Raw genomic sequence first — 20,423 nt, forward strand, 5'->3', positions numbered from 1 at the left:
CATTCGATATTTTGGGGGTGTACTTTTTAGTTAGAAAATTAAATATAATCGAAACTAATTAAAAAAATGTGCGTTTTTTAAATTCCTGTGACCATTCCATTTTTAGTGCCAAAAAAAATAAAAGTGCATTTGTTAAGGTCAATAGTTGCAATTTAACTTTTGGTTTAACAATTTAAAAAAAAACCCAGATCCATTTGCTAGATCGATATCTCTGAAATTCAAACTCTTACTTATAAAAAATGCAGTCTTCGGAAAAGTCGGGTTACAAATATTATATCCATTTAGGTTACCGTTTGGGATATCATGTATGACCTATTTTGGGAATAATCTTCAACCTGTACCAGGTTGTTATATCTAAGTTAACCTTTGTTTACCCTAATATATAAGCTGTTATCTATAACGACAACTTTTACTTACTGACATGTGACGTTTAAATGCTCTACTTTCATGTTCATATTTATCTGACGAATTTATATAATAAATGCGAGTAGACTTGATAGCTTTTCGCATTATTGCAGGGAATTTTTATCGTATTCGATGTGTATATATACACTCATAACAACTATATCTTGCGACACTCATATCAAAAGTACCTGGTAGAGCTTTGTGCGCCCAGAAAATCCAACTGATGTAAATGTGTGTTCTTATGTTTTGCTGCATTCAGTAGAGCAGTGTTGCACGCGCTTACAAAAATATTAACCCCGCCTTATTCTGTTACGTTGTCAAGAGAATTCGGTATTTGTTATTCGTTTATCGTTTTGTCATACTTCAAGTCGTTGGTTTTCTCATTTGAATTGTTTCATTTTTCGACATTTCGGTGTCTTTTGTATATACTTGCATGACTATACGGTGTATATTATACTCATTGTTGAAAGCCGAAATGGCAAATAAGAGAGACCAAAGGACAAACAATGATATACAAAACACAACACAAAAAACTAAAGTCTAAACAACACGAGAAAGCAACAAAAAAACAAACTGTAAGAAACAAAGACATCCAGATACTTGACTGTGATTACCGGTAATTCAACATACATATATAGATTTGATGTTAATGAGCTAATGTCATATTTATCTAAATTTAAAGTGACTTTCAAACTCATAAGTAAACCCAAACTGACAACGCTATAGCAAAAAATAAGAAAAAAAGACAAACAAGAGTACACAAAACACAACAAAGAAAACTAAAGTCTGAGAGTCACGAACCCCACCAAAGACTGGAGGTATCCTATATATATAGGTGTGCTGCACCGTGATGTGGAATCCGCGTTGAAGTGTCATATATATGCGTTAATGAGAAGGCAACAAAAATGACAAAACAACAAATACTGCATGTAAGAAACCAAGACATCTATAGTAGATATTTTTGGTTGTTATTACCGGTTATTTGACATACGTATAGATTTGGGGTTAATGAGGCAATGACATGCGTAGGCCTGCAGAAAGATATCGTGATACTAGATTTCTCCAAAGCCTCGATACGGTCCCGCACAAAAGGCCGTTATCCAAACTTGAAAAGTTATGGTATTGATAGTCCAATACTAGATTGGCTCAACATGTTCCCTACAAAACGATCTATGAAAGTCGTGGTAGATTGCGTGAATTCCAACCCTGTAGGTGTAGCATCAGGAGAACCGCTAGACACGATACTATGACTGCTGTTGTTCCTGTGTCGCATTAATGACCTACCTGAAACAGTTAAATCTTAAGTAAGATTATTCGTCGACGATTGTCTACTATATAGAAAAGTATAAAAAAATAACAGGACCACCAACTACTACAAAACGACCTGGTATCACTGGAAGCATAGGCCACAAAATGGGATATGAGGTTTAATGCTAAAAAAGTGTTATGCAATAAGCGTAAACAACAAATGATCTCAGTTTTTACAAACTTGAGAATTACTGTACATCCTGCAACAGGTTTAACTGGCAACGTTGCATACATGTGTATTAGGTCTATCGTATAATACGGTATTATGCTATGAAACATTCATTGTAAACGGTATTATCGGAGACATTTATATATGTCTCTGATAATTATTAATTGACAATAGGCTACATCAGTAAAAATATGACTGAATTTCTGGCTACATGCAAGTGTTTTGCATACTGAGGAATATCTCATTCGGACTTGAGACTACTATATAACACACGAAGCGAGTCATTTTCAGAGTAGAGCCGAGTTGGTTCAAAACGGTGGCGAGTGTGTTTAATGTGGAGATAAGTTGATGTGAGGCGGCCGGTTAGTATTAGGGCGAGTTGTAGATCATCTCAAATTTTGATAACACTAGCATAACATTTTGATAGATATCTTTTCTTTTTAAAAATCGTATACAAAGTAAATTGAAATTAATAAAATTATTTAGATGGTTTATAGATAAGATGATATGAAATGATCATGGTACGAAATCGGTATGGTACGAAACTGTACTAGACGAAACATGAATATTTCCCCCACAGGTGGCGCTGTGTTTTTGAAAATGAATGGCGCTCGAATTCAATAACATAATAAACAACAAATGCAACTGTGACACTTTCCTTCCACTAGCAGTAAGTCTGCAGATAAAAATCTGCCACTAGAAACTATATACTTGTTTAATGCCCAGTATTTTGTTGAAAAAACATATTCATCAAGTATGTGTATGCAGAGTCAATGTTTATTGGATGAGATTTTGTCCACCAGCCCAAAATTATACATAATATAAATTTTCATATTTAAAGGTTATAAAGTGCACCAAATTAAACTTGACTTGTTTTCTAACCAACTAGTATGATGGTTAAATAGGCTTGTAATGATACACACATGATAAAATTGAGAATAGAAATGGGGAATGTGTCGACGTCGAAGAGAACAATTAACCTGATCAAAGACTTGATAGAGCAAAAAACAGCATAAGCCTAAGGCCACCAATTGGTTATCAATACAGCAAGTAAATCCCGCACCGACAGTGGTGCTTCAGCTTGCCCCTAAACAAAAATTTGTTCTAGTTCAGTGATAACATAGATGCCAACCATTAAGATTTTTGCGTAGTTTTTCCGATTTTGCTTTAAAAACTACGCTATTACGGTCAAAGTTGAATAGTTACGGATTACCAATCATCGCCATTCAATTTTGTAAAACGCGGATTTTTATCATTACTTTTCCGTCCTGGTCCGGTATTTAGAAACGCCAATGTAATGCTTCCAGTTTCTCTGGAGTTATCAACCTATTGTTGAGAAACCAACTGACTTCCAAAGAGGCAAACGTGCATTCATGAAGTAGCTTTCCCCCTTTCTCTACTTCTCCTTGACAAAACCAAAATGTACGAGTCGAGAACATTTGAACAATAAATTAATGGAATACATACTACAGACAACATGTTTAACAACAAATTTTAGTGCACATCACCTTGCAACCACTCGTCAGTAGTTTTTATTGGTAAATGCACATTTATGAATGATTACTGAAAACTTTTCAAAAATACGGAAAATTTGATAGTTTGTTACTGATTGTGTCAAAAGGGGGTTGGCATCTATGTGATAATATTATAATGAGGGAGGCAGGCTTTATATACCTGTGAATGGGGAAAAGTCTATGAATTATTTTTTTGTAACTTTTCCGATTTAATTTTTTTTTTTTATTGATTTTCTACTGTAATAGGGAACTTTGTCCCCATATAAATATATAAATGAACTAAAATTTAAAAAAAATACAAGACTATCAAAGGCAAGAGTCTCCTGACTTTGGACAGGCACAAAAAATGTGGCAGGGTTAAACTTGTTAATCCTATACCAGATACAAACACAGCAATATGCATAGTAAAATCAGTTCAAAAGACGTCTAATGTCCGAATAGGTAACAAAAGAAACTAAACAAAATTAAATGACAATGATAAATAAATCAAAAAAACAAGTTGATGTAAATAAACTAACATATCAATGTGGTTTTACAGTACCCTGAAAACTCTTACCATAACTCGAAAAATTAATTTGTATACCCTAAATAAAATCCCTGTTTTGTATTCCTGCATTTAGAGACACTAGGTGTTGTTTCAGGATTTAAAAAGAGGGGACTGGCATGCCAAATTTTGAGTTTAATATGCATTTATGCTTTCATAAAATACACATGTATTTACTTGTTGAATATTGACTAGTTACATGTATATATTTGATTGACAGTGTATAATATTCTTTTCAGGCCATGGGGGACTTAAGAATGGAATCTATCACCAACAGAATACAGGTGTTGGATGGCTTTGTTAAAGGACAAGTCGAGACTGATGATGTTCATACATCTTTATTGACAAGAGATGGATTAATGGACAGTTTGCTGGCCTTATTTGATGAGTGTAGTCATGACAATCTAATGAAAAATAAACATGTTTCGGCTTTTGTGAAAAAATGTAAGTTTTGGTAGCAAGAAAATAATTTAATTTGTACATTTACAATATTGTTGATGATCAGTGTTACAATGTATGTAATTGTATTCACATGTATGAGATTGAATGGAGCCAATTGTGTTATCTATGTCTGTCGAACCATTTCATGCATATCTTTTCCAATAAAAAATTTATCAGTTAGATTTGATTTATGAATGTTCATGAAGGCAAGGTGCATTTGTTTTACTGGCATATTTACAAAATTGTGAATGGAAATGAGGAATGTGTCAAAGAGAAAACATTTTGACCAAAAAGCAGAAAACAGCCAAAGGCCACCAATGGATCTTCAACACAGCAAGAAAATACTGCATCCAGAGGTGAGCTTCAGCTGGCCCCTTAAATAACCCCATATTACTCTGTTTAATTCAAGGCTAATTTAGTTTACATCTGTTTTTATTTACATTTTCATGGTCCAAACTTTATTTTTAGACAAGATATTAGACAAAAATTGTTTTAAGATGGAAATGCTGTCTTTGAAGATTTTATATGTGTTTATAGATGAATCAACAGTTAAAGAACTGAGAAAGATCAGAATGAAAATGGCAGACTTTGAGGTGAAAGATGTGATTGGACGAGGCCATTTTGGTGAAGTACAAGTAGTCCGAGATAAAGTGACAAGCACAGTATATGCTATGAAAATTTTACATAAACATGAGACGTTGGCACAACAGGAGGTACATTACACACTTAGAAAAATAAGAAATAACACATGAAATTTAGGTATTTTGACTGTTGTATTACACGAAATCATCACTGTACACACATATATAAAAAATTGACTGCTGTTCTCATACATGTAGATATATTAAAGAGCCCTGCTATCTCTGCATTGTTGGATATCAACATAATATGTTTGATTCTGTTCATTTCTTATATACTGCAATCAGTTCATAGATACTGTTTCTGAATTTCTTAAATTAAACTGCAATATTATGAAATTTTGATGAATATAAGAATAATGAAGAATGTGCACTGAATTTTTAAAAAGTTATATATTTCAGAGCTTCACATTAATTATACACTGCATATTTTATGAACTATCCCAATTTATTAATTGAAAATTGCAGATCACTTTTTATGAAGAGGAAAGAGACATTATGGCCAAGGCTACATCAGAGTGGATAACACAGCTACACTTTGCTTTCCAAGATGCTCAGAATTTATATTTAGTGATGGAATTCCATGGTGGAGGGGATCTCTTATCTTTATTATCAAGGTTTGTTTCTGATATCAAAAGAAATCCTCATGACAATGGGGGTTACATGGTTTAAAAGGCAGCAGTTGATACTAATATAGGGATAGTGGGGTTGCAAAGAAGATTTACTCAATAACACATTGAATTATCATTACAATTGTATGGATGGCGGTTTTGGGTTGAATGGAGTGCCTTCCTACCTACCCATTCATTGAATTTTGGAAAAGCCCTCAAAGTAAAACAGTGTTTTAATTTAATCATTGTTTTTAAGACTTATAATAAACAATCTATAGTCTTTTTAGAGGTTGGAATGTCTTCCAAGTTGCTTCCAGTTTATCTTTGAATATGTACAAATATGCAATTCTTATCTTAATTTTGTTGAAAAATGCTGATATTGCTATTTAATTTATTTTTCTGGTTTGATTTTTTTAGGAACGATGATATATTTGAAGAATCCATGTGTAGATTTTATGTAGGAGAAATGACACAGGCAATACATGCTTTACATTGCATGGGATATGTACACAGGTAGGTTTTCTATGAATAGGGTGTGACATTTTAAGGCTTGATAGTAGTAATAAGATTGTTCTTACTGAAGCAACTCTTGTAAATTATTGACACTTCATTCCTTTAATACTCAAATGCCAAAAAAATAAATATACTAGGCCTTAAAAAGGGGATTTTTTTTACTAAGACAACAACATTTTAATATTATTTAGTTGAGGATTTAAAAGATCTTTAAATGATCGGAGGAAAGCAGTTCATTGAAATTGACATAACGAAATCAGTTGTTAACATCCATAAAAAACAGTGTCATGATTGCCACATGGAATCGGTAGAATACATATTGTTGCTTGAGCAAACAATCAATAAGTGTACACTTGGATTGGTATAGATACTTTAATATCTTTTGTTCTGATACATATTGAACTTTTTTTAAGGGATATTAAACCAGAAAATATACTATTGGATAGTACAGGACATGTAAAGCTAGCAGATTTTGGATCAGCTGCCCAGTTATCAGCAGATATGTTGGTTAGTATAATTACCATGGGCTACTTCAGAAACAAATGTTAAGTAAGTGGGTATGGAAAGGCACAAACAAAGTAAAAGTATTTATTTGAAATAAACATTGTGGTCATGTTCAAAATTCACGTATGATTGTCTATAATTGCCTAGCTACAACCACTTCAATTCAATTTGAAATATTTTATTGTTTTAATATCAAACATACATTTTAACAAGGGATTGGACCAATAGGCAACACCTATACAAATTGTTTCCAACCTTAATGGATTGAATAGTCTGGTAATATAAAATATACATCCTCTTCATTTGAACTTTTGTGGATTCAGAAAATTCAGTTTTCTCATTGATAATTATACCACATCTACTCTTTTTTAAAGCTGCATTTTAACCACATCAAAATTATGCCTTCAGACAAATACACGAAAACTATAATCATATTCCTAAGTATCTGTTTAAATTGAATAGTTGCTGTTATAATGTTAGACACACAAATTCACTAAATTAAATCCACAAATGAATACACTTTTACACTAATGTATGTATTTGTTGCCAACTTTGTTTGCTTACTATAAAAATATTTTTTTCATGTTCTGATGGATCTTTATGGTTCTCTCTATTTCTATTTTTAGGTTTCATCAAGGATGCCTGTTGGTACCCCAGACTATGTGTCTCCTGAACTTTTGACCTCTATGAACAATCATAGCAGTGATTCCAGATATGGTGTTGAGGTTGACTGGTGGTCATTAGGTGTCTGTATGTACGAGATGTTGTTTGGGAAGACACCATTCACTGATGAGAGTGGGTCCATGGTCATCACCTATTCCAATATCATGAACTTCAAGGTCAGTAAACAAATATATACAAATCTTTATTCCAATATAACACTTATATCAGTGACAACAGCAAATGTAAAAAAAAAGGACATACAATTTTTTGGAATTTGAAAAATAAATTTAAGGATGAAAGACTTAGCTATATATAGGTTATCCATAGTTGCAAACCTTCTATGTCATTTGCTCATTGGCAATCATACGGTTATTCATACCACATCTCCTTAATATGACCCATTTATGGGCATTATGTTTTCTGGTCTGTTTGTCTGTTCGTCTGCCCTGCTTCAGGTTAAAGGTTTTGGTTAGAAAAAGTTTTTGATGAAGTTGTAGTCCAATGAACTTGAAACTTAGTACACATGTTATCTATGATATGATCTTTCAAAATTTAATGCCAAATGAGAGTTTTTACCCCATTTTCATGAGCCACTGATGAACATAGTAAATGATAGTGAAGATGGGACATTTGTGTATCATGGACACATTCTTGTTTTTTATACCCCACCTATGATAGTAGAGGGGCATTATGTTTTCTGGTCTGTGCGTCTTGTTGTTGGTTCATCTGTCCCACTTCAAAGTTAAATTTTTTGGTCAAGGAAGTTTTTGATGAAGTTGAAGTTTGGTCAACTTGAAACTTAGTGTACATGTTTGCTATAATGTGATTTTTTCTAATTTAAATGCAAAATTAGAATTTTTACCCCCTATATCATGGTCCTCTGAACTTAGAAAATGAACGTGCAATTTTCAGGTTAAAGTTTTTGGTCTAGGAAGTTTTTGATGAAGTTGAAGTTCAACTTCCAACTTGGTACATTTGTTCCCTATGATATGATCTTTCCAATATTAATGCCACAATAAGAGTATTTACCCCAATTTTCACGGTCCACTGAACATAGAAAATGATAGTGTGAGTAGGTCATCAATGTACTGTGGACACTTTCTTGTTTTTATATATATTAATATGGAAGGATGTTATACCAGTATATTGATACATTTACTCATTCTATTCTTCAGGAAACAATTTTTTTGTTTTTTATAATAATTTATTTTCCATATCTTTTCAGGAATGTTTGACTTTCCCAGAGAAAGTAAAAATATCTAAGTATGCTGTTGATCTGATGAAAAAACTATTAACAGACAAATCAGATAGATTTGGCTACAGAAGTCTACTCTTACATGACTTCTTTAAAGGATTGAATTTGGGGAATATTAGAGAAGGTAGGTTAAATATATATTGATAAAAAAGTTTGTTTCGGTAAAAATCTTGGGTACATATAGATGAATACATATTCACCTGTTATAGATATGAACATTAAGGTTCTGTTTTGTGGTGTTAACAGTTACTACAGATTAATTTATTTTCATGGGTACCAATTTTTGTTGATTTAAAGTTATAAAGATTTACCTCAATGTATCTGTGTGATATTAAAACAAGCATGTCAATCACCATAAAAATAAAAGTCCTCAAAGGCACTAAACAAAAAGACATCCAAATTCAAAGTAGAAATGGTTCATGAATTGCAGTAATGTTTTACCTGATATAATAACAAAAATCCTTACCAACCATTACTAGTGATTAAATAAATATCTATATGCTGAAATAGAAAATATTTGAACACCTAATATTTGATGGGTTAATTGTTTCATTTTATGGCAATTACTTACAAAACCTTGTTATTTTGAAACATTACTGTAAAAACAAATTATTTGAGGTTTTTATCAATGGATATAATGCTTCTAGATGAGTTTGCAATAATAAAAACTGGCATTGTGATATCTGAACATATGTACAATGTCTGCCAATTTTTCAGAAATCACAAAAACTAATCTCAATTTTTTGTCTATTCTTCCAAATTCTCAATAAAAAATATATAATGAATTTACAGTATGTGTTTTCCAATTTCAGATACACCCCCTTTTGTACCTCATTTGTCAAGTTTAGATGATACTTCAAACTTTGACGAGTTTGAGAGAGTTAAATACCAACCAGCATTTGATGAATACAATGATACCAGAGATTTTAGTGGGAAAGACTTGCCTTTTGTCGGCTTTACATATGTCAGGAATGCAAAGGAAGAAGATTCAGGGTATGTAAGGAAGGTGCAGCTCATTTATATGCCCTACTATTGATAGAAGGGAGCATCATGTTTTCCAGTCTTTTTGTTTTGTCCATTATTCCCTCCAGTATCAGATTAAAGCTTGTGGTTTACCACGAAGTTCTGGTCTATGGACTCAAATGTTCTTAATTGTTTTATTTTATTTTGTTGTAAAATAGCTAGAAGAATGTCTGTTGAAAAAACCATAAGATATAAAAAAAAAAAAAAGAAGATGTGGTATGATTGCCAATGAGACAATGTTGATGTTTAGTGTATATATTATAAATGGTTTCAACTTTCCTTTTCGGGAATTGAAAAAAGTAGTATAAACATGTCCTTTCATTTTACTTTGTTATCTTCTGATATGTATTTTATCGAATTAACAAAATGTTAAAAAGTCCTCAGTTTATGGTTGATAATACAGGATAAAGGAAATGTATTGGAAAGAAATAATTTTGTACTGGGTGTTTTATGTTTTAGGATCAAGATACATTCAGAGAGTTTTAGTGATGCTGACTCAACTGCAACCTCATCGTGTGCAGACTCTAGCTGTAGTACTCCACCTCGTAATTTGGAAGTTACACTTACTGTAAAAATAAATGAGCTTCATGGTCTTAAAAGAAAATACCACCAGCTGGAAGAGAAGGAGTGCTCCTTACAGTCGGAGGTAGATAAATGGAGAGTGTCATACCATGAGAAAGATGAGGAATTGATGAAGGTTACTGTAGAGAAAGATGCATTGGAGAATGAGCTTCAGTCATACATTACCAAAGCTAATGTGAGTTGGTTAGCTGTCAAAATTAATGGGGGAAATTTTCATAGAGATTTTTGTATGTAAAGGGATTTGAATATTAGTTACATGAATTGTGAACTTTGTAATGGGATTAAAGGTGGATCAACTGTAAGTTTCATAAGAAAGGATATAAGAAGATGCACATGAGACAATTTATAAAACCTACTGAATCATGCCAGAACTGTAAACACAAATAGTGTTGACCTTTTAATCAGGAGAGAATAAAATTGAGAATGAAAATGGGGAATGTGTCAAATAGACAACAACCCGACCATATAAAAGACAACAGCAGAAGGTCACCAATAGGTCTTCAATGCAGCGTGAAATTCCCTCACCCGGAGGCGTCCTTCAGCTGACTCCTAAATAAATATATACTTGTTCAGTGATAATGAACGCCATACTAAAGTCCAAATTATACACAAGAAACTAAATTTAAAAATAATACAAGACAAAAAAGACCAGAGGCTCCTGACTTGGGACAGGCGCAAAAATGTGGCTGGGTTAAACATGTTTATGAGATCTCAACCCCCCTTATACCTCTAGCCAATAATAAATAAAACCCTTTTTATCATATTTAATTGGATATATTGAATTACACTTTAAAAAGAAGATGTGGTATGATTGCCAATGAGACAACTATTCACAAAAGACCAAATGACACAAATTAACAACTAAAGGTTGACATACAGCCTTCAACAATGAGCAAAGCAATACTGCAAAGTCAGATATGAAAGGCCCAGAAATGACAAATGTAAAACATTTCAAGCGTGAAAACTTACAGCCTAATTTATGTAAATAATAATGAACGAAAAACAAATATTAAAACATATAAATGTATATTGTGTAACATCATTGGCTGAAAGTATAATATTGATTTGAATAATAGCAAAAGTTTAATAAAGAAAAAAAATGTACATATATTTATTGAGAGAAAACATATGTTTTTATTATTTTAGAATTTGAAGGACAGATATGATAAAGTTGTAGAGGAAAAAGAAATTCTAGAAAATAGAGCCTACAAATTGTATGAAGAAATTAAAGATATGAATTCAGAAGTTCTACAAATTGAGGAAGAAATCCTAAGGTATTTTCAAAAATGATTTCCATCATTCATGCTACAAGGGAATTCTTCAATATGTCCATGGGATCCCTGAACTACACAATTCCTTTATGCAAAGCTTACTCTGAAAAAATCAGTAATGAACAAAACCATAGATTAGACAACTGTCAAATAATTCTAAATAAACCTTAAAATCCTTGACTAGTGTTCGATTTCCTTCTTTAAAATTATAATTATATAATTACCGTTGACATGTTATTGTCCAGAAAAAGAATGTAAAATGTTCTGCATGACATTAAGTGACAATCAATCAAGATAAGCAACTATTTGACAGTCATTGTCATTTGAGAATTTTGTTCTTTGTTACTCATGCTGTTTAATTTTAGAAATTTAAAGTTAAAGTTAGATATTACTTATTCAAGAAGTGGTAAAATACATTATTTTTCTCTCACAGATCACAAGTAGATGAACTGCAAGACTTGGTAGCAGAATTGGAAAAAGAAAAGAAGAAAATGTTGAAGAAGATTGCTGACAGAGACAAGCAGCTAAAGTTAAACAAAGAACAGCTTATTCAGAACAAAAAACAAATAGATAGGTTACAGGGTCGTTTAGACAAGGTATGTACACAAAAAAGCTTATCCAGAACAAAAAACAAACAGAGTCATTTAGACAAGATATATACACAGAACAGCTTATTCAAAACAAAAAACAAATAGATATTTAACAGAGTCATTTATACAATGTATATACACAGAACAGTTTATTCAGAACAAAAACAAATAGATATTTAACAGAGTCGTTTAGGCAGTGTACAGTTACCTATAATATTCTGTCTTTAGTTAGGGATAAGATGTTTGTACATACAATTAGAAAAACACCAATGTAGCATTATTGATGTCCATCAAAGAATACCAATTAAACCTGTGGAAGAAGCATCTTGAATGTGAAATCTTTGATTTTGCACTTAATTTTGGTTTAATGGTTACTGTGATTTTTTAGGAAAAGATCAGCAATTAAAGAGTTAAAAAAAACTTACACCACATATTCCTATATCTATTTATAACAGATTTGTTTGAATATCTGTTGGTCATTACATATCTGTTTACATTACTACACATAAATTATTTGGTGTTTAAATTCATTCATGGAAAAACCATCTTCTCCCTTTTTAATAATCCATTGTTGAGAAATTTCAGATAAAAAGTCTTCTATATTATATTGAAAATGTTTTGTTTTTAAGGAAAGAAGAAAATCTAGAGATGACCAAAAGAGGGATTTGACATTACTAGAGACTAGGGAGGATACATGGAGAAGTCAGTTAGAAGATAAAAATATAGAAATAGCAGAACTTAACAATAAATTACAGGTTTGTATACAGATATTTAAACAGAAGCATTGAAATAAAACATACTTTTGTCATTTATTTTGTCAGTAATACTGTTTTCACTTTTTAGCTCACCTGGCCCGAAGGGCCAAGTGAGCTTTTCTCATCACTTGGCGTCCGTCGTCCGTCGTCGTCGTCCTGCGTCCGGCGTTAACTTTTACAAAAATCTTCTCCTCTGAAACTACTGGGCCAAATTTAACCAAACTTGGCCACAATCATCATTGAGGTATCTAGTTTGAAAATTGTGTCCGGTGACCTTGCCAACCAACCAAGATGGCCGCCATGGCTAAAAATAGAACATAGGGGTAAAATGCAGTTTTTGGCTTATAACTCAAAAACCAAAGCATTTAGAGCAAATCTTACATGGGGGTAAAATTGTTTATCAGGTTAAGATCTATCTGCCTTGAAATTTTCAGATGAATCTGACATTCCGTTGTTAGGTTGCTGCCCCTGAATCAGTAATTTTAAGGAAATTTTGCTGTTTTTGGTTATTATCTTGAATATTATTATAGATAGAGAAAAACTGTAAACAGCAATAATGTTCAGCATAGTAAGATCTACAAATAAGTCGACATGACCAAAATGGTCAGTTGACCACTGTAGGAGTTATTGCCCTTTATAGTCAATTTTTAACCATTGTACGTAAATCTTAGTTATCTTTTAGAAAAATCTTCTCCTTTGAAACTACTGGGCCAAATTAATTGAAACTTGGCCACAATCATCTTTGGGGTATCTAGTATAAAAATTGTGTCCGGTAACTTGGCCAACCAACCAAGATGGCGGCCATGGCTAAAAATAGAACATCGGAGTAAAATGCAGTTTTTGGCTTATAAACCAAAAAACAAAGCATTAAGAGCAAATCTGACAGAGTTGAAATTGTTGATCAGGTCAAGATCTATCTGCCCAGGAATTTTCAGATGAATTGGATCATCAGGTGTTAGGTTGCTGCCCCTAAATTGGTAATTTTGAGGAAATTTTGCTGTTTTTTTGTTATTATCTTGAATATTATTATAGATAGAGATAAACTGTAAACAGCAATAATGTACAGTAAAGTAAGAACTAAAAATGAGTCAACATGACCAAAATAGTCAATTGACCCCCTGAGGAGTTATTGCCCTTCATAGTCATTTTTTAACAATTTTCACAAAATTTGTAGATTTTTACTAACATTTTCCACAGAAACTACTGTTATAGATAGAGATAATTGTAAGCAGCATAAATGTTTAGGGCTATTCCAGAAAAAAATGTATGGGGGGGGTTGGAAGGCACATTGTATCAATAATACATGGGTGATGGGTATCAGAGCAACTTTTCACACTATAATGCACTACAATTCTTAATTACAATTGTCTTGGTGGCGGGTGCTGACAAAAACTGCCTTCCAACCCTCCCATACATTTTTTTCTGGAATAGCCCTTAGTAAAGTAAGATCTTCAAACACATCACCATCACCAAAACACAATTTTGTCATGAATTCATTTGTGTACAATGTTTAATATTAACATAGACCAAGGTGAGCGACACAGGCTCTTTAGAGCCTCTAGTGTATTTTCACCATACATCACATGTTACATATACCTAAACCTTTTTACCTGAATGTTGTCACATCTTTTTTTACATAGTGATAAACTTAAAAAGTTTCTGTTTGAAATTGCTTAAGATAAAACTGCTTGATTTAGTTAATTTGCCAAGGTCTATCTAAGTTTGGCTGGTGCAATTTTGATGTAAAAAAAAAAAAAATTTGAAAAGCTCTTGTGTAAAATGAGTTCCAACCTTTGTTCTAAGGTAAAGGTTCTCGTAGTACATGGGGAAGGCACTTTCAAAATGGGGTAACCATCTTTAGAGAGAATTTAAAAATTCACCCTAGTTTTTACTGTGACTGAGCCACCACCAGCCAGAGATTTCCAAGCGCTTGACTTGAGTCCCACACATGTTGTGATGGAGCAGTCATAAGTAAATCTCACTGTAGACAAAGTATAAATAGATGAACAGACTTTTTGATTTTTCATGAAAATTGTTGAACTTGAATCTGAATACAGAAATATTGGTACATGTAGCATTTGTGCTTTTAGAAGTACAATTTATAAAAGAAATATATCTGATATGAATTTTAAGTACATTAAAAGAAGGTAAAAATCCTACTTTATCTCTAAAAATATTACTTTCTGTTTAAAGTTTTCTCATTAGAATTATTGCTGCGAACATTTTTGTTTTAATAATCTGAAAGTATTAATTGGTCCCTGGATTTTTTTCTCCTTTAAAAATCAAGTTTCGTAGGAAATTATCAAAAATGACAAAAATTAAATTACATTACATCATAAGGCATCATGCTGCAAAATAATGATTTATTATGTTTATTTTCAGAGACCAATCAAGGTTCAATGATTTAGATGGTAAAAAACAATTTGGTGACCTGTAACATATTCAGATCATTGAAACTGAAGTGTTCACAACAATAATATATGATATTAAACGTAAACAAATGCAGTACCATTTACCAGTTAACATTGTTTAAAGTATGGATATTTTTTCATTACTTGTACATGTACTATCTTCGACAGGAAATGGATGATTTGGTTGATGCTTTTGAAATTCAAGAGAAAGAGTTTATGGAACGAGAGCAGTATCTTTTGAGTAAATTACAAGATAGTCAAGAAGTTGATAAAGTGGTTAGTGTAATAGAATTTCTCTTTGTCTTTTATTAGGTTTTTCATTAGAATAGTTAAATTCTTTGTTTAGAGACAAAAAATTATAAGAACTTGTACCTATGAACAAGAATCTGTACCTATGTAGGGTTGATATAGATATTAGAATATATGTGTTTATTTATACTGTGGTTAATTTTGTACAGTATAAGGCCACACTTACAATTTTTTGGTTTGCCCAAAGGAAGAGGGTAGGTATATGAACATTGTTTTTTTCTCTTTTTTTTTCCGGCTAAGAGAAATTGAAGAGTCAGATGTTTGTTTAGTCTTCATGCTTATCTGATTTAAAAAAAAAATCACATCAGCACAACACAACATTTTGAGTAGGTAGTTATTTTCTGTGTTGTTAGGTTTAGGGCAAACTAACATTGTTTTTTATGGCCTAATTGATTCTCCATTGTATATGTTTTGTTAGGTTGATATGATAGAGGTCTGTAACATATCCATTGAAGCATCTATTAAACTGCAGGTAAAGCAACCCATCAATATACTGCTTACAGCATGGACAGTTCTTTGATTCTACAGATTTTAGACATTGCAATCATTATATCGCATTCTGTTTCAAATAATGCTAGGATCTTTTTTTAATTACTTGGTCATGCAAATTACCCTTTATACAGACTGGGGCAATTCAAATAAGCATGTCATCTTAGTTTTAAATTTGTTTTGAACTTTTTGTTTACAATCAAATTTAAGATATGTACAAAGCTCCAAAAATTTTCAAAAAGCAAGAAATAGGTAGAGTATAACTCATTGAAGGCTGTATGATAACCTTCAATACTGGTGGATAATTGTTTCATTTGCAACCACATCTTCCTTTTTTATTTTATTTTTGGACATCAATAAATTTCAAGATGACAAGAAATATGTTAGAAGTGTCACATTTCTGTATTAAGGATGTATTTAGGTGAAAATTATACTTTTAGCTGGAAGAGTATGAGTTAAGGATAAAAAAGCTCAAAATATTGATAGGTCATAGAACTCCTTTTCAAGATATTTGATTTATGAAATTTGGCAGGAAAAGGTGCCTACTTTTACCTTATATGTACATTGGTATTATTTGGGTCTCAAATCAAAAGATACATTATATTGTATGGAAAAACACTAAGGAGTCCAAACATCTGACACAAATTCTAAAACCTCACGTAAGTTCATCCTTAAAGAAAGTGTTTTAAGAATTATTTTTTTTATAGAAATAAGAATTGAAAATTCTGATGGTTAAAATCAGACATCTGAACCCCTATCTTTTTCTACTTTTTATTTTTTGTTGTTGATTATTTGAAAGTAAATATCCATACAATTTATAACCAGAATTAGAGAAATAGAAAATCTCGTATATATATTCAGTATATTTGTTGTGGTGGTGATAGTTGCTTTAATGCCAGAATATAAGAATCATGCTGTAATTACCAATATAGAAAAAAAACCAGTAATTTTAGTCACATTTTGGGAGGGTTGCATGGAGTTTGGCAGGTTAGAAAAGTTTGTGTAATCATCTCTGAAGCTTTTTAAAATGTTTGAATGAACATAAAGAAATAACAATTCACTTTTTGTACACTTGTCAATTTTTATGTGCTAATTTCCTGATATCAAAACTTACTCAAATTTTAACAGCTTTTTGGCTAGAGGGTACCCATCTTGTACAATTCCAAGTTTAATAAATTCTTTGTATACACATTGACAATATGTTATCACTTTATCACTTAAATTTTAAACCTACAGATTCAAAACGTAGTATTTAAATTAATTTTTACCTAGGAATATGAGGTATCTGTATTATGTTTGTACTAGAAAGTAGAACTTGATGTTTTATATTGTAACTGTGTGTATCTTTGATTTGTACACATGTTTTATAATGGTACTGCTTGTATCTATAATTTGTACACATGGTTGATGGCTATGTAAATGTAACATTAATGACAATCTGTTCTCTGATCATATTTATAAGGTAAAATCTTATAAGTTTACATGGTCCTCACAGACACTCTATAATATAAGTGTTATTCTGGTTGTGTAAATCTGTCACTGGTAGAGGGGTGCACATTTTACATTTTGTTTGATAATGAAAAAGACCCAGTAACAAAACTAAAATAGTCCCAAGTTTATATCATGTATATAGTTCCTGAATTATATGGCCTGAGACACAATGTTGAACTAAATAAGTGTTTTTATGCCCCACCCACAATAGTAGAGGGGCATTATGTTTTCTAGTCTGTCCATCCGTCCTTTCATCCGTCTGTTTGTCCGTCTGTTAGTCCCACTTTAGGTTAAAGTTTTTGGTCAAGGTGTTATGGATGAAATTGAAGTCCAATCAACTTGAAAGTTAGTATATATGTCCCTATGATATGATCTTTCTAATTTTAATGCAAAATAAGAGTATTTATCCCAATTTCATGGTCCACTTAACATAGAAAATGATAGTTTGAGTGGGGCATCCATGTACAATGGACACTTATTTTTGTGCTTTAAGGTTGCGAGCCCCATTTATATATACCTGATGTCTTCTTCATAAGTTCCCAAGTGCTCACTTAGATCATGTTTTATAAGAGTATCATAATAATTTTTATGTCCCCACATAGAGTAATTGATTAGAGGGTTTTGGCGTAATTTTAAATGAAGTTGCATTTTTCTGCCCCACCTATGATAGTAGAGGGGCATTATGTTTTATGGTCTGTGCGTCCGTTCATCCGTCTGTCTGTCTGTCCGTCGTTCGTCCGTCTGTCGCGCTTCAGGTTTATGTTTTTTGGTAAAGTCCAATCAACTTGAAACTTAGTATACATCTTCCTTTTGATATATATCTTTCTAATTTTAAAGCCAAATTAGACTTTTGACCCCAATTTCACTGTCCACTGAACATAGAAAATGAAAGTGTTAGTTTCAGGTTAAAGTATTTGGTCAAGGTAATTTTTGATGATGTTGAAGTCCAATCAACTTGAAACTTAGTACACATGTTCCCTATGGTATGATCTTTCTAATTTTAATGCCACATTAGAGTTTTTACCCAATTTCATGGTCCATTGAACATAGAAAATTATAGTGCGAGTGGGGCATCTGTGTACTTTGGACACATTCTTGGTTTTTTTTGTTATAATTTTTTTTCTCAATTATTAGTATACATATACATACCATTCTTATGGTTATATTGCTTTGACCTATATATAGCATTTGTTCATCCAACAAATATTTTAGTCACACTCTTCAAACAGAATGAAACAACTCAATATTTTGTTACAAGTGGTTTTGGTTTTTCCTTAACGTAGTCAAAAAGTGAGACATATGTATGCTGTTTCGTCAACAATATATTAGATTGTGATAAGGTCTAGTTTATGGTGAATCAATGATTGGTAGGTCAATCATATTTGGTATGCAGTTGTATAAGCATTGGAACATCTCATTTCCATGGAGATTATTTGGCCCTGCCCCCTCAGTCATGGTCTATTCAATGACTTCAAAACTTTTGCTTATTTACATGTATTAGTTTGTAATTAGGTCAGTTTATGGAGAACTACAATTATAAGGTCAATGATATTTGGTATGCAGTTGTGTAAGTATCGGAACATCTCATTTTCTTGGAGATAATTTAGCTCCTCCCCCTTAGTCGTGGTCTATTGACTTTGAAACTTTTGCTTATTTTACATGTATTAGTTTGTGATTAGGTCAGTTTATGGGGAACCACAATTGGTAGGTCATTGATATTTGGTATGTAGTTGTGTAAGCATCAGCATACCTCATTTCCATCTAGATAATTTGCAGCGCCCCCTTAGTCATGGTAGATTGACTTTGAAATTTTTTCTGAGTTATCATGTATTAGTTTGTGATTAGGTCAATTTAAGGGTAACCATTAGTGGTAGGCTAATGTTAATTCGTATTCAGTTGTATAAGCATTAGCACATCTCATTTCCATGGAGAATACCTCACGCCTCAGTCACAGTCTAATGACTTTGAAACTTATCTTAGTTTACATGTATTAGTTTGTGATTAGTTTAAGATGAACTGCTAATGTTAAGTCAATGATATTTATTATGCAAATTTATTGGCATTTATTTGCAAGCATCTTTTCCATGGAGATTATATAGCTCCACCCCTCTTATTGACTATTCTATAGTTTACTAGTTAATGTTTGTATTTAGATTTGGGAACGACTTATAATAAGTCAATGGTCATGATGGTTTTTGGTATGCAGTTGTATAAGCATTGGCTTACATGGAGATAGTTAAGCCATGTAATGACTTTGAATATTTTCATAACTTTGTGTAAGATGTTAAAGTATTGTTATTTTGATTTCAACATTTGCACAATCAGAATTACAAAAAGGCAAGACATATCTCTATGATAACAGTTTATTTTTCTTGTCTTTCAGCCATCTACTTCATATTTTCTGATAAATTGAAAGTGGTATGCTAGCATGACAATGCATGCATTCTTCTTTTGATAATATTCCTAACTGTACATGTTGAGTATTTATGATATTCACAAGAAAGATATACACTGAGAGATTTATTTATTGAACATATTTGCAAATTGCTGTCCTATTGTTTTAATAAACTAATAAGCAGGCCCTTTTATAAAAGTTCCTTTAAGAGCAACTTCGTTGGCAAATTATTTTATCACAAGCACGGCTTTGGCCCAATCCTGTAATATGCTTTTATATTGCCTGCATTCAAATACATATATTTTTTTAAGATTTTTGTTTGTTTATGGTTCTTCCTTGAAAAACTCACATCATTAGAAATAAATCAGAACATATTCATAAAGAAAATTCTAAATTGTTGATATGAAGATTATTTATAATGATCCGTTAAAGAAATTTGTATCTGTTTAACACAGAAAATTGGTGAAAGTGAAATTATTAGGTTTTGATTTGAATTAAAGATTTTTTACACCCTAATTGAAGACTATTACATCAAAATATTC

At 31.9% G+C, this 20,423-nt stretch overlaps 1 protein-coding gene across 1 annotated transcript in view; it reads left to right on the plus strand.

Annotated features, from left to right (window-relative positions):
* The first annotated feature begins 2,444 nt into the window (after nucleotides 1-2,444).
* The window catches only part of LOC134705863 (citron Rho-interacting kinase-like), a 63,738-nt gene continuing 45,759 nt past the window's right edge, over nucleotides 2,445-20,423 (plus strand). Inside the window, exons 1-15 of the mRNA XM_063564577.1 lie at nucleotides 2,445-2,552; nucleotides 4,180-4,384; nucleotides 4,919-5,094; nucleotides 5,488-5,636; nucleotides 6,048-6,143; nucleotides 6,557-6,650; nucleotides 7,274-7,486; nucleotides 8,536-8,689; nucleotides 9,378-9,558; nucleotides 10,048-10,345; nucleotides 11,317-11,444; nucleotides 11,875-12,037; nucleotides 12,661-12,786; nucleotides 15,366-15,473; nucleotides 15,925-15,978. Of these exons, the coding sequence (XP_063420647.1) occupies nucleotides 2,487-2,552; nucleotides 4,180-4,384; nucleotides 4,919-5,094; nucleotides 5,488-5,636; nucleotides 6,048-6,143; nucleotides 6,557-6,650; nucleotides 7,274-7,486; nucleotides 8,536-8,689; nucleotides 9,378-9,558; nucleotides 10,048-10,345; nucleotides 11,317-11,444; nucleotides 11,875-12,037; nucleotides 12,661-12,786; nucleotides 15,366-15,473; nucleotides 15,925-15,978 (2,211 nt within the window). The 5' untranslated portion in view covers nucleotides 2,445-2,486. The remainder of the gene's footprint in view (nucleotides 2,553-4,179; nucleotides 4,385-4,918; nucleotides 5,095-5,487; nucleotides 5,637-6,047; nucleotides 6,144-6,556; nucleotides 6,651-7,273; nucleotides 7,487-8,535; nucleotides 8,690-9,377; nucleotides 9,559-10,047; nucleotides 10,346-11,316; nucleotides 11,445-11,874; nucleotides 12,038-12,660; nucleotides 12,787-15,365; nucleotides 15,474-15,924; nucleotides 15,979-20,423) is intronic.

The sequence above is a fragment of the Mytilus trossulus genome, chromosome 2, assembly GCF_036588685.1.
Source record: "Mytilus trossulus isolate FHL-02 chromosome 2, PNRI_Mtr1.1.1.hap1, whole genome shotgun sequence".
NCBI lineage: Eukaryota > Metazoa > Mollusca > Bivalvia > Mytilida > Mytilidae > Mytilus > Mytilus trossulus.